This window comes from Ochlerotatus camptorhynchus, unplaced genomic scaffold, assembly GCF_037179485.1.
Source record: "Ochlerotatus camptorhynchus isolate MF236.1 unplaced genomic scaffold, CSIRO-AGI_Acam_v1.1 ptg000639l, whole genome shotgun sequence".
NCBI classification, from domain to species: Eukaryota; Metazoa; Arthropoda; class Insecta; order Diptera; family Culicidae; genus Ochlerotatus; species Ochlerotatus camptorhynchus.
The window spans coordinates 1,027,501-1,043,352 of NW_027041118.1; the positions used below are offsets into that span (position 1 = coordinate 1,027,501).

At 37.3% G+C, this 15,852-nt stretch overlaps 2 protein-coding genes across 2 annotated transcripts in view; one reads left to right on the forward strand and one right to left on the reverse strand.

Annotated features, from left to right (window-relative positions):
• The window catches only part of LOC135714343 (uncharacterized), a 10,031-nt gene extending 2,577 nt beyond the window's left edge, over positions 1-7,454 (forward strand). The window contains exons 4-6 of the mRNA XM_065237686.1: positions 1-276; positions 2,108-2,597; positions 6,205-7,454. The exon at positions 1-276 is cut by the window's left edge and continues 51 nt beyond it. Of these exons, the coding sequence (XP_065093758.1) occupies positions 1-276; positions 2,108-2,597; positions 6,205-7,454 (2,016 nt within the window). The remainder of the gene's footprint in view (positions 277-2,107; positions 2,598-6,204) is intronic.
• The window catches only part of LOC135714316 (uncharacterized protein DDB_G0284459-like), a 316,729-nt gene that overhangs the window by 155,309 nt on the left and 145,568 nt on the right, over positions 1-15,852 (reverse strand). The window lies entirely within an intron of this gene.

The window sequence follows — 15,852 nt, forward strand, 5'->3', positions numbered from 1 at the left end:
CATCCAAACACTGGCAAACTTAGTCATGACAACGTGGCCTCACAGAAAACTACAGAAATGGGTAGTACTATTCACCCACATTCGTTCGACCAATTGCCGTCGATTGGTTTGGAAGCTGCTGACGTGGATTTAGTGTGCAAATTCGAAAGCCTATCCCAAACCGCTTTTCAAGCTAGTCCGGACAACGAGCTACTTGAACGAGGTGGTATTTCAGTTAAATTAGAGCCACAAGAAGAGTCTCAGCCTCAGCTCTCTGTATCGCCCGCTACAGCAAGAGTAAGTATTTTATTGAGTAGCTATATACCGTTATTTAACCTATTAGATACCGTTGATTATCGTAAGTGAAGAGTGGAAGCTATGACAGACTTAAATTAATATTTGCGGTTTCACATCAAAGTAACCATTCTCGCTCGCTGTTACTACGAATAGTGATTTTTTTTTAAATCAGTGTCACATATGTAGTTGTTTACTTTATTATAGCCGGAGAAACACTGTCAGGTAGGGTGGGTCAAGTATGGCACATCACAACTGCTCTTTCGATTTGTATTGAGGTTCCCAACAACCGATGTGGTTGTTCTATATAGTTTTCACATTTAATGTTCCAGGTTTGGTCAAAATTGGGCAATTTTTGAAATTGAGACGATCAACGGAATAGTTTCGTTCCGTTTCCTACACATTTTCCTATACAAACTTTAAAGTTCTCGCACAAATCCAGATCGTAACCAAAGTCAGTTGCTGAGGAGCTCAATACAGATCGAAAGAGCAGTGGGAAGTAGGAGGTTGTAATCTGTAATGTGTGGGCCACGCGCTGAAGACTTTTCGTGGCTCACGCATTCTTTGTTTACTTACCTTACAATCCATTCTTTGCGTAATCCGTTGAAAATCACAGAAGTGTTAAGAAAAATAGTTAAAGACGTGATATTGGTCTGGGGCTCGAAGAGTTAACCGTGAATATCCTCGAAAATCGAAATTATGCACGTTTAACACACTTACAACCAAGCGTCCCCTCTGAAAAAGGTGGAACTGCAAATTTGAAATGTTTGAAAAATCATAGCTCAGCCATGTATTGACAAATTTCAAAAATTCGGCGGGTACCGGCGGGGTTTAAAGTTTGTAGTTTTCAACGGTACCAGAACTCTTAAAATCCGTCAGTAAATGGCTGAGCTATTATTTTTAGAACATTGCAAGTGATCCGTTCCACCTTTTTCGGAAAGCAGGCTTGGTTAGAGGAGTGTTAAGGACATTTCCATCAAGCTATCATGGTGAAATTTAAATAAGAATGTACAGCAAAAAATCTTCAATAATTCTTCTCAATATGAAATAAATTATCCAAAAATCAATAGCAGTTTTCATGTCCGTTATTATCAAATGGTGATGATCGATGAATTCCTTAACGGTAAACATAAAATTGATTTAGCTATTATTTCGTCAATTCTCAACAGAGGTTGATAAAACATGTTTCAATAATCGATCCTGTTTTTCGGTACTTACCCCACGACATTGTTAAATGTTTCAAAATAGAAGCAATCTTTACACACATAAAAACTAGAAGAGATTTGTGATCAAATGAAACATGTTTTATCAAAATCTGTTGAAAATTTACGATATGGTAGCAAAATCAATTTTTTGTTTTGTTTTTCGAATACAATTATTATCATTTGCCCGAGCGGCACTAGCCCGAATAAAGAGATGAACTACCGAATGTTACACATGCCCGAATTGTTAGAAATTAGTTTGATTTTCAGCTCAGTATTCTTAACTTCGTAGGACACTCATACAAATTCTGAAATGTCTGATATTCTGATACCTCATCAAACATTCCAATACAAAAATTCAAAAAGATTTAAAAGTTCTTGCATTTTTAAATCCTAAGCCATAACTTCATTCACAACCGTAAAGAACTGCTTATGTTTTTAAGCAGGAAAAATCTACTTAAACTACTATTTTCGGGCTAGTATATAAAACCAAAAAAGGATAAAGTATTGAGGCAACGCCGAAGTGAAACGCTCTAGCAAGTGTTGCCACAATAAGCTTTGTTGATTTTTTTTTTGTTACTATATTGTCGAACCACTTATATTTCGTATGTTGCACAACTTTCTATCTGCAGCCCAATCAGGCATCTCCTGGTGATGAAGAAGTTCGTGATTCGTTTGATGGATGGCGGGTCCATAGCATCGTACCGGTAGCCGAGATCAAGTCTACCGTATTGCAGATCGAGTTTGGATTCCGGTTCAAATCTGAAAATTTCCCTATTAAAGGAACTATGCGTTATTACGACTGTCGACGGATTAAGTTTCGCTCCCGGCCACAGTGTGAACGAAAACTACTTGTTTTCATTCCAAACTCTGACGTTCCTGCTACCATCAGTATCAGAGGAAAACACACTTGCGCAACAGCCCCACCCGAGCATTTGGCCCGCACGAAGCTTAATGAGCAACAGTCAGACTTGATCGAAGGTTTATTAAAATCTGGAATACCATCCAAGGATATCAAGAAGCACGTCAGAGTGGTGAACAGTACAGTCTCCAAGAATCAGCTGAACTATGCCGTGAAATCAACAAGACAGAAGCTGTTTGGAAATGGCGTATTTTCAATTGGTGAGTCATGTTTTTCTATGCCTTTTTTATTTGATTTTTTTTTTCATTTGATTTTTGTTCCGTGAGAAATGGCAGGAAAAAATAAATATCATGCATTTATACTGACTAACTCTTAGTTGCGATGATGTCGTTCAATGATCATTAATTAAAAAAATATTGCTGCGTTTTTCTTGGGAAAACTAGATGTTTTGTATCGCTTTTGACAGCACTCGCCACCGGGGGAACTGCCTTGGACCGTATGACTTATAGACTTAAGAATGTCTTTTGTTTAACTCGTTTCTAATTAAATATATAGATAATGGTGCACTTTGTTCGATACATTAATTCTGCATAATATCTCTATTACTACAAGGAACGCAGAATAGGCATTTTCTCGTTGATAGAAGTAACTTTTGAAGAGAAAATCACTAATTTTACTTTGCAGCAAAATTGCTTTATTCATCTGTCAGATTTGATGGCGGTGGAAATTCATAATCAATTGTAAAACAGGACTATGACCAAGGTACAGAAGACTGTCTTTACGGTAGGACTATGATGTATCAGTCATGACTATACGGGTGTTAGTCGTGACTGGTACATATACTCTATATAATTGTAAAGTCACCTCAACCTTGTAATCGTTTAATGCAATATTTACCAAGTTGAACTAATTCTTCTTCTTCTTGTTCGCATTTCAAGCTTATTGCTTAGCGCATATTAGCTTATTGCGTGCTCTCAACTTAGTGTTCTAAATGCACTTCCACAGTTATTATTTCAGAGCTTTCGATGCCAATACCAATGCATGAATTTGTGTATTGTGTGGCAAGCACAATGATACTCTATGCCCAAGGAAGTCGAGAAAATTTCCAACCCGGAAGATTCCCTCGACCGGACTGGGAATCGAACCCGCCGCCTCCGGCTTGGTAATACCGTGCCTTTACTGACTAGGCTATGAGACCCCCTATATACTATATCGAGTTATTGATGTGAATTTTGGAAATTTGTATGGAAATGTGGTTGAAGTAGACTGGAAATCGACTTAGGGTGAGATCGACTAAGAAAGAGTTGACAGTATATTGTACAGCTGACTTAATATTTTACTTATGCATTTATGCATTTCCTATACAGATATTACAAATTGTCGAGGTTAACCATATCATAGCATTGCCAAATTGCAGGACGATATAAAAAAGCAGGAAAAGATTTGGAAAATCAAAACAGGAATTTAGAAAATGCTGACAAACAACAGGCATCTCAACAATAATAGATAATAGAACAATATACTACTGTTTTTTTATGGAGCTCTATAGTTGGTTATTTTTAAGTGCATCTGTTCATAAAACTGCTCGGAGCTTTTTTGAAGTAGTGATAGATTATACGCAGGCGATATCTAAATATGCTTGCTGTAAGTTCACCTGAATGATTCGTCACCCACATTTGGCACTAGCATTAGTGGACTAAAAATGCTCATATTTCGCGCTAATGGCAAAGTTCCTCCTGCCGAAGAGTGTTACCACAATGATGTGTAGTTAGCTAAGGTCAGTTATCTGGCTGGTGGGGCACGGAAGCAATAGCATTTATTAGGACAATCGCATCTGCTAATAGGATCATAATCGCTTACATCAAAACACTTCAACAGTATTGTGATAGTTTGTACTTGCCCAACAAATTGCTCGAGAAATTATCAATACACTTCATTGTATTTTTATATTTTTTTTTTTTTTGTTTAATGTTACACAATATGTCATGTTACATCTGCACTAAAAAGACCGCATGCAAACGTTTTAGAACACAATGTCTACAGATATGTTTTATAAATAAGGTAGAACACTACTTCGACATAAGCGCTCTTTTTCGTCACATCGAGCAGCAAACATCAAATATATCAATGAACAAGGGACAATCGGGAAAAAGTCGAGGTTTGATTTTCACGAGAAAAAAGTTGGGAATTTGATTAATCTACCAGGAAAATAATCTTGTTTCTATGATTTAAATGGGTTCTAAATTTCACATAACAAAACGTATGTCATTGTTTATTTTTATAATCAAGTCAAAACTAATTATTTCGTTCATAGGGGAAATGGCTCTAATGTCGGCTTAAGTGCCTCTAACTTGGGCCCATATATAAATTCACTTGTAGCCAAATTTTCATTAGCGACCAATAATATCCATCGGATATTTGGATCCACCGTAGATCTAGATAAAATTGAAAAATAGAAGATTTTTAGCAATGGGCCCAATCTTAAATCCATGGGTCAACTTTAGAGCCTTTTCTCCTACTACAACTAAAAATTTACTGCAAGATGGATAAAATAAAGCTAAAAAAGAATGCAAAGCATACCGTGATTAATTGTTAAGTCGTGTTTTTTGTATATTTATTTGTATCAGTAGTAGCTTAGTAGAGCGAATCAATCATTTGTTTCCTAGCTTTAACAGTAAGCTGATATGAATTCAAGCCAAAAACGATTTCTCGCTCAATCATTGATACAAGCAAACGTATTTCCTTGTAGAGTTCTTTTCATATCACACTCTACGAAATTTCAAAAACACATATCTCAAGATTTAATGGTTTTACAGATCTGTAAATTTCAGACATTACTTGCTCCTGCGTAGCAACAACAAGTAGTGAGTTGGACACCCCTCACCATTCCTCTCCAAAGAGGGAGATTGGTAAAGAGAGATGATAAAACCGATTTGTACCTTCCTTAAAAGTTGTCTAGCTCGCTGTCTACTCTCTATATGCAATTTTCACACTGCCGTCCTATAAACGGAACTATCAATTCTATACTTTCATCTCCTCCTCATCTATCGTATAAAAATTGCCACTTAAGTCTGTTATTTGAAATTAGCATCTTTAAACTATATTAAAATTATGGTTTGTAAAATATCGAAGTGTAATGCAAAAAGCATGGTACAACAAATCACCTTCAAATTTATTAGGTATAAAAAATTGATTATTTTCTAAAAACATGATCTTTAAAACCGGGAAATTTTCGAATGGCCAGAAAAACCGGGAATAAACCAAAAGTTTTGAAATGAAAACTCGCTTGTCACTCTGATGTATACTGCAGTACATAAAATAAATAATTTCGCACATGAAATCTTTAGTTTCTGAGATATTCATGCCATCAAAACTTTGAAGTGGTAAGGCAAAATAACCAAAATAGTTTTGTTTCTGGATTCTATCAACTTTCACCTTAAAATAACATAAAATGCTTGCCTTTCAAAATTCTCCCTTTTTAAAGTTCGGCCTTATGTTTCTCTTCCTTTTGAAGTTTGGCCTTTTGATTTTCTGCGCAAGATGCAGAATAGAAAATGGACAGTAGCGGGTTCATAAATGAATTCAAGATTGTTGTACCATTTCCTGTATTTTGTTCGCTTTATAATCAGGCCTATTCTGCGAGTCGTGTCACTAGTGTCACTAGTGATGAGACAAACGTCACGGCGTGTGAGATAACTCCGAGTAAATTAAATGAAGAGTCGCCTCACTAGTGACAGAGAGACACGACTCGCAGAATGGGTCTGTATTTTTCCTGTTTCATCCTTGAACTATTTTGTTCGATGCTAGTTTTTCTTTACTGTTCACACTATTTTTATTTTCAATTTGCCTGTCGTCTGATTCCTACAGGAGAACTGGAAGAGTGGGCAGCGTCAAAATCTGCGGTTCCGAATGACGAACGAGATGGGTTCGTGATCGGGAAAGATATTGATCACGAAAACAAATCATTCCGTGTTATTTTTTCATCCAAGCGTCTGCTATCACTCCTCGCAAAATTCAACATTGTGGCAGCCGATTGCACCTTCAAAGTCACTTTAGAAGGCTATCCTTTGCTTGTTGTCGTTGTCATAGACAATATGCGGCATGCACACCCAGTAGCATTCGGAATCATAGCTAAGCAAGAGCAAACTGATTATGAGTTTGCTTTTCGAACGATTACTGGCGCATGCTCAAGATTGGGCATTAAAGTTGTAGTAGAGACTTTCTTGAGTGATGGAGAGCTTGCAATGAAAAATGGGGCGCGTATCGTATTCGACGACCCAACAATTATAAACTGCTACTTCCACTTCATGCAAAATGTTATAAAACATTTGAAAAAGTACAATGAGATTCCGGATGAAGTACATGCTAAGATAAAACGCGACATTGGCTTGCTTCAAGTTTCCGCCACAATAAAACATTTCACCACTGGGATAAAGTTGTTTCTGCAAAAATATGAACAGTTCCCCAACTTCATCAACTTTATGAACAAATACACTTACGACAACAACTTTTGCCGGTGGTACGAAGCGGCCAAGCCAGGTGCACCAGCTACCAATAACGCTCTGGAAGCGTTAAACAAATCGTTGAAGTACAATCACATGAACCGGCAAAAGGAACCGTTCTGTTCATTCAAAGCCATTATTTTAAAGATTATTTATGAGTACGGAGATCCGCTGAGAGACATTGCCCAGGAAAGAAACTTCATCAGCATCACTAATGAGAGGAAAGCATTTGACTGGCTCAAAATGCGGAAAAAAATGAGAACCTGCCAGGCTCCGATGGAAGGAAAACAATATGTTTATCTACCAGGAAGGCAAAAAGCAGAAGTTTCCTTACATGACATCCAATCGTTCGAAAATCCAGAATACCGCACTTTCGATCAGTTTGTGGAAGATTTCGGGAGTTTACATAGAGTCGACGTAAGCAGCTATGAGTGGAACTCATGGAACTGTACTTGCTATCATTTTCTAAAGAAAAACTTTTGTTGCCATGTCCTGGCAGTCGCTGTGAATCGCGGAAAACACGTCCTGGGTGCAGAGTCGAACACTACTGCTATGGGTCGAAAGAAACCGGTAGGACGTCCGAAGATAGTCTCCAAGGCACTGATTGTTGACTGACAGCTCACTCCATTTGCTCCGAAGGACTATTTCTTCCAATTCTACTGGAACGCCCGGACACAACTTTACAGCAACTCGTAAATGATAGAATACCCAAGTAACCACCAAGCCCGCTAACTATCCGATAATCACCCTTTTTGCAATATAAGGTAAATATAGGGTTTCCGAACTTTATAGCAGTCGTATAGCAAAAAGGGCGATTAACGGGCTTGTTGGTTACTTGGGTATGTTTCAATAAAGATCTCTGAAAGGCCGAGCGTTGGTGCACTTCTAATAAGAGCATTTTTTTGTTTGCACTAGCACTTGGACATTCAGAAGTCTTTATTTCTCTGTATGTTTTTACTAATTTAACTTTTGTTACAGCTACCTACTTTCGCCACCATCTGAGGGACAAGCGGTGGACCGGAAGTATGCTACAAGACTGCTCGTCATTGTTGTTGTTTTTTTTTTAAATCATTTCAAATCAAATTTTTGAAAATATTAACTTTGCGTCGCCAAAATTTACACTAATAATATTGTTTTAATTATATCCAAAGTAGGACTTGATGTGAGGGAATAAAAAAAATGTTTTTAATAAAGTAAACCTATACTTGTTGTTACAGTAATTGTTTAAGCATTTGGGAGAGACTTTTGAAGGCAAGAAACTAAGAAAAACTAAAGTCACTAAACTAAAGATGGATTCGTGATAAGACCGTACATACTTTTGTAAACCAACAGATCAATCGTCGATTTCTCGTGAATTGAAGCTTAAACTCAAAACCAAATTGTAGATGAATCATTCCTCTGTCTGTCGAAGAGTATTAATTCACAAGAAATCCGCAATTGACGTGTTTGTTTAAAATGTACGCCCTAATTAAGAATTAAGCCGTTTCAATACCAAACGATCCATCATTTTTTCTCAAATTCCACCCACTTTTTGTGTTCGTGTTTAGCTCCACTCGAGTATTTTGTTAGGGTTGATCAGTCACAGATGATATACTTTTATTTTGTGGATTACGACTGAGAATATTGTCTCCGTCACCCACTAAGTACGTGGTAAGTATTGAACTGCCTATTAAATTCCCGAAGAATGCGTTGAAAAATTGCGTAAATGTACCAGTTCCGGCACTTTTCATAGTAACATATTCCAGATATGTTGAATTATTCGAATAGAGGGGCCAAAACTGGGGTGGTAGGTGCTGATTCCGTTGATAGATAATAAGATGCAAACAATCCATACATATTACATACATATTAAACTGTAATGAAATGTATGGATTAATGAACCGTCAGGTATTCGGTGCAGTACGGTATATGAAATCGGTATACAGCAAGGAGAGTTCTGTTGAATAATTTTCTTATGGGGCAATTCCTAATTTTTAAGTATACTATGAAAAGGTAATTATGGAACAAGATACATTCTCTATGGTACAATGCATTATTAAATTATAAGGTGACCAGACATATACAGGCATAGCTTCATAATTCTACTGCTACTTCTTGTTGCGTTTTCCCTGAAATCCTGCTCCATAAATCATGGAAAAGGCCTCTTAATAAAGCAATAATGTTCCATTATGGGCTTCTACTGACGAGGGGTCTTTAAATGTCGAAAAATAACATATATGTATTGTTATGGATCAACTTAGCAATAATTATGGAGCGATTTCCACTAAATGTGTTGCTAATTGCTTATTCATTATGGAGCATTTTGTAAGGATAAGCTTCATTACTTTCACTTTTTAAGTATACAAATTCATTCCATGCAAATCCTTTCAGTGCTGCCAGTTGATGATACATCTGCCAAATGTAAACTTTGCCTTCTTTATGGTTCAGGATTTGATTAAGTTTATGGAGCATTTTCGTTTCTTTATGGCGAGATCTGATTAATGTATGGAAACTGCTAGATTTCTTCAATGTTAACATCATACACTTTATGGTGCAATTTTAGTTTTAAAATAAACAACATCGATATAATTGTGGATCGCCAGTTTACAAAATATGGAAACGGTTTCTACAATTTATGGAACATGCTTATATTTTTATGGTGTTTGATGGGATTATTTACTTGTACAATGTTTCACTTGAAGTCATAAAACTTCTTGTTCTACCGGTTCAATTTGAACTACCCATGGAGCATTTTCGATTACTTGTGGAGAATGTTGTAAATTTTAATGGTGAATGACTTCGTTCCTTATGGAGCACTTTTATTTTTTTATGGTACATTTTCTGTATTCTATAGGTGCATTAAATGGGCTGCCATTTTTAATCTGTGCCTCCGACTTTGCTACTTCCCCTCGTGCTGGAAGTCATACCCATCCGGAAACCTGGGAAGGATCCGTCATCTCCTTCAAGTTATTGACCAATCAGCCTTCTATCAGGGTTATCTAAACTGTTCGAAAGAGCAGTCTACCACCGGCTCCTAACATCTGCCGAAGAAAACAACTTGTTACTTGAGGAACAGTTTGGTTTTCGGAAAGGTCGTTCGACCGTCCACCAGCTGACTCGAGTAACAAACATTCTTAGACGGAACAAGTCTGTTTTGAAAACATCTGCCATGACGTTTTTTGACGTTGAAAAAGCGTTAGACAATGTCTGGCATGATGGCCTGGTGTTCAAATTGCAGCACTACGGTCTTCCAATCTTCCTAGTGAAGATAATTAACAACTATCTATCGAACAGGACGTTCCGAGTCTCTCTGAATGGCATCACATCGGATGCTTTCAACATCGGTGCTGAGGTTCCACAATGAAGTATCCTTGGCCCCATTTTATTCAACCTGTTCACCTCCGATATGCTGGCTCTCCCTGATGGTGGATCGTTGTCTCTGTTCGCAGATGACACATGCATCGTCTACAAGAGTAGGGTCATCGGACTGCCAAACTTCACAGAGGCCTGGACGTCCTGTCTGAATATTTCAACAGCTGAAAGATCCGTATCAACGTGGCAAAGACCCAGGTCATCATCTTTCCACACTCTAAATCTCCCAGACTTGTTCCGTCGGTGAATAATAAGATCTGCCTGAACGGCACAGTGGTGAAATGGTTGAAAGAGGTAGTCTACCTCGGCTTAACACTAGACAGCAACCTGATTTTCACTGTATCCACTCATCAACAGGAGGTCTACTCTATCCCTGAAAAATAAGCTTGCTGTCTACAAACAAACAATCCTTCCCGTAATAGAATACGGGATGCCAATCTGGGAGAGTTGCGCCAAATGCCATCACCTTAAACTCCAAAGGATCCAGAACAAGATCCTTAGGATGGTCATAAACAGTCCCCCGCGGACTAGAAATTCTGATATCCACCTCCTGGCTGGAGTTCAGACATTAGAAGAACGGAGAGTATTCATCCTGGAAAGGTTCAGAGACACCTGTCTGAGGTCAAATCATCAGATCATACGTGAGCTAGCACGTTAGGTTAAGCTACACTCGTAGTTAGGTAGGTTATCACTTTTTTTCAAATCAAACAAAATACACCCCCAAAGGGGTATTCTGTAAACTAGTTGAAAAACGCAAATATTAAATTAGAATATCAAATTATACAAAGATGAAGAGCCAGGTAGGCTAATCAATTAAAATAAATAAAAATAAACATGATTACTACTAGAATTTACCGCCGATTTCTATGAATAGGGTGTGGCAGAAAGTATCTTTTGTGCAGAATATGTAAAAAAAAGGGGGACTTCGGATTTTGATCAAAATGCATACGATATAATTAATTGATTCCCGACATTCTATCCGCCAGGCTATAAATATAGCGACTATACTAAGAATCGATGTTGGCCATTTTTGTGTGAGTGTGATTTTCACAATAGGCATCGTAAAATTGATCGGCATTGTATTTCGAAGGGCTGAATATGTTGTTACTCCAGGGAAACATAGGCTATCCGGTGATTACGGAACAGGATCCGGTGGCTCCAGAACAGGTTCCGGAGGGGTGGTGGCTTAAGCCACCGTAAATGTGGCCAATTTATAATTTTCAAAGAACCAATTCTTACGACTCCTCAAAATTCGCTAAATATCATGGAAAATGCATCAGAGACTAAGTGTACTGCCTAATTCAACATTGGCCACCTGGTGGTCTCGGAACAGGTTCCAAAGGCACCGTATATGTTGCCATTATATAGTTCTTACAGAACCAATTCATGCGACAGCTCAAAATTCGCAGAATTTCATGTGGACATTGGCCATCTGGTGGTCTCGGAACAGGTTTCGTAGGAGCAAGTCGTGCGCCATCTCCTAATTCGCAAAATTACATGTGAAATTCATCAGAGGCTATTTCAACTGTCTACCAAATTGTAAACTTTAAAATTAGTATTAACACTCCAAACACCAGGTTCGCAAATTCCTCGGTCTATAATATTCAACCCGTTGGATCTCGGTGGTTTCACAACCAATTTCCAAACATTTAGCCTTTCAATCGGATTCAGGGAACGCAATACACTGGGAAGCCATTTAAGGGGTTGATCAATTTCACCCCATATCGATATTTTCAAATTTAAGGTTTCAAAAATTTCCCAACACCTAACTAAATATCCAATATTATAAGAAATCATGCAAGAATATGGAGCCCTCATAGCTACTGATTTAAATACTAACAGTTTTTCAATATAGATTATCCTAGAAATTTATTTGGATATTTACGTTAAATAGTGATCAATTTGCCTCGGATTACGGTATTCCAATCTGGGAAAGCTGGGAAAGCCATAAGCTTCAATGGATCCTGAGCATGATCCTGAGAATGATCCTAAACATTCAAACGTGGACTTGAAATGCTGTGGTTCACTGACTAGCTGGCCCTCAGGAGGAGAGGATTGATTGATTGATTTATCTTAGGAGGCTTTCAGCCTGAGGCTGGTTCGTCTCCAAATGGAGGAGAGGAGAACAAACTTTCTGGAAAGGTTCACAAACACATTTTTGAGGAGTCGGAGCATAACTGAAAATGGAACTCTTAAATCTGAATTGTGGAAACCTGTGGAAGAGATTAGTTTTAAAATCAGTAATCCCACTGTCAATGAAATCCATCACTGTAGCTAGATTTTACCAAAGTTCCATCGTTTTCCGCACCGATAAACTATGCAGCATAAGCAATGAACATGTACCAAGGCAAAAGGCAGGTGAATGTGTGCAGCCGGATTGTGCTTCTAGCTAAAGCTGATCTGCAATTGAAAGCTACTTTCAACATTTTGTGGTGATGCAACATCCACACACAACAAAGCATATCGCTCTCTTACTAACTTCCGGCATATTCATACAGGACTACATATGTGTGTGTGTGTTGGCTTACATAGTGATAATGCTTTCAGAATTCCAACCTACAACTGCAGCCACTGGAGCTTTGTCTGTGCCCATAAACACTTCGTTCGAACAAACGTAGGTAGGTACACCTCCGATCATAAGTTTGGGATTACCCTTTAACACTCCGAACACGATGCCTCCTGGAAAAAGGGGAGCGGCAAATTGGCAATGTTTGAAAAATCATAGCTCAGCCATTTATAGAAGAATTTCAAATCTATTGGCGAAATTTGAAACTACATACCTTGAAGATTTATTCGATATCAATAGATCTAAAATATATTGATAAATTGATGACCAATTATATTTCAAACATTGCCAATTTTCCGTAATACATTTAAGTGGAGGCATCGTGTTCGAAGTGTGAAAAAACATGTGATCGATTTTTGCTCATATCTCTGCCATTTAAAATCGATTTTCGATCTTTATAGGTCATTTGAATTGTATTGATTGAAATTTAGTTCATAGGTAACTGGTTTTATATTTTTACAATTTTTGTATACTTAAACTTCTCCTAAATTTACATCATTTTCCTAAATTCACACTCAATATTCATGACTGACTTTATCAGAATTGGAGCGAATTTGTTTTTAAATAAAGTGGAATAAGACCCTTATTTTATAACTATCGAGATTCGTTTGTGGATGTTTGGATGAAAAATTTAGAATATGGTTTAAATCAATAACATAGTTATTGCGTGTGGCAGTGGTTATCACGATATCGAGAATGTTGTTTGGTCATGTACCCTATACCGTGTTGCCAGATCTGAGTTATCCACATCCCTCAGCACGCAGAAAAAACACTCAGGCGTAAATTATCCAAAATATTTTGTTATTTTCAATACGAAATTTATGTTGGATTCAATTCATAAAAATGGTTTAAATAAATGCAGCACTCCATTTAAATCAAAATAATAAAATTGTTTGAACTGCATGTGTCAAACTGTCAGTCTGTGTCGGCATGCATTTCACATATTTTCAACTATGTTAATATTTCTAATTTATGTCATGTTATTTCTTTAAAAAGAAGATCTAAGAGTTTGTTTCGACAATTCCAAGCATACCGAAAACTACTATTCCGCAATCAATGGCAAATGTGTTTCGACCAGGAGAACCAGGTAGGTGGAAGCTGAACCTTTCAAAATAAGCATTTACGAATCTTCTATTATTTCACATTTCCAGATGCGGATATGCTCAGTGGACACAAGCCATAACAACAAGTCGAGTTGTAGCAATCCAGATGCTGACGCCACGTCCTCCAATTCAGCAAGAGAACCTTCAAAAGTAATGTAACATCATCGAAATTTAGGACAAACTTCAGGAGCAAAATCATCCAATTTCCAATCACAACGTCTGGCTCAGAAGATTTAAGAGAACCATCTCTTGTTGATCCATCATCGTCATCATCAGCCACCATTACTGCACTTACAGCAGATGCACTCGCTTCCAGCAACACAAGTAGTCAACATTAACACCAACAACATCAGAATCAACACCAGAGTGGCTCTGGCTCTGGCGAATATGACGAGTATGCCAACTTAATTAAGCGAACGTGACAAACAGTGACTGCTCAATTGTCTCAATCGAACAAAGACTTCTCGTACTTTTTACTACTTTTACATGTTATTTGCAATATTTTTTTTTCTATAAAGACAACCTGGGCATTGAAAAAACGATTCTTAAATAATTAAAATTATGTTTCAAGACAACAAAAACGTACATTGATTCAAAAATTGCTTCAATTTGATCCAAGCAAACATTTTGTTTGAATCAATAATAACCGATGATCAATTCAATAAAGTTAAAATAATTATTTCAACTCAATGTTTTTGTTGAATCACTCTATCAATTTTATTGATCCATATTCTATTCAAAATTTTGATTAAAGTGAAACGAACTTTATTTGATTCACCTATGTTTTTTTCTGCGTGAGGGCCCGAGGAAAACAACCCGCGATACCCGTTAGAGATGTCTTGGCGAGCCGAGATTTCGACTATTTGAATTTAATTTATGTGTTTTTAAAACGGATAGATATTAGGATTTAGCAGTTAGTGTCATCATGTGTTCTCCCAAGTTGTTAGCTGCCCATCGGTGTACCCCCATGTTTGTCTTTCTCATCAGCATGTCGCTTAGTTCGAGGTCAAGAGCACATTGCTCTCCAAACCTTGTGTGCCATCCATTAGTTACAAGTTGTTACCCCTAACCTCGAGTAATCGGCCCCCGCTTTACTAACGTTAGTTTTAAGAAATGTTGTGATCTAAACAATGAATGTCGGCTCCGCAAAGCTACATTAAATGAGCCTGGAAAAATAAACGCACTATATTAAAAAAATATATATAACATAGCTATTAATATAATAAAGCTATTCATCGATCAATAGTTTGGGGTCACCTCACAGTATGATATGTCGTTGTTGTAAGATTTCTTAAAATTTCAGTACAACAAATGTATGACAAATATGATGAGCCACATAGCAACGAACTAAGACCCATTCAAGCGTAACTATTCAAATCGACGAATCTGATTTTGTAAACAATCACTTCAATCGACGATTTTTGGCACCTGCTAGCTCACTCACAGAAACTAACAACATGGTGTTGGTGATGGTGTTTGTTTGCGTGGGTGAGTTAGCAGTTAAGACAAATCGTCGATTGAAGTGATTGTTTGCAAAAGCAGATACGTCGATTTGAATAGTTACGCTTGCATTCAATGCCTTTGAAATACTGCAAAGAGAACTTAAATTAGGCAAAAAATAGCAGAGATATAAATAAAACAACATACCAAGGTTTTGTTTCGAGGGTGACCCAAAACTTTTGAGCTATCACCATATTGTGGCTGACCTTGGTCTTTTTGATCATATCTCTGCCATTTTTTGACCGATTTTAGTTTTTTCGTGTATATTTGTGTATACTAGAAATTCGATTAAACTTACAACAGTGACAAACCATACTTTGGGGAAACCCCAAACTTTTAATCAATGACTTAAATAAATATTCCATTGATTTAAAGCATATTCAAACAATTTCACTGAAACTTTCGCAGTCGAATCTCAATAACCCAAGTAGCACTCCAGCGTCACAAAAAATTGCAGCAACTTGATTGTGACTAAAATGAGTCACATAGAAGT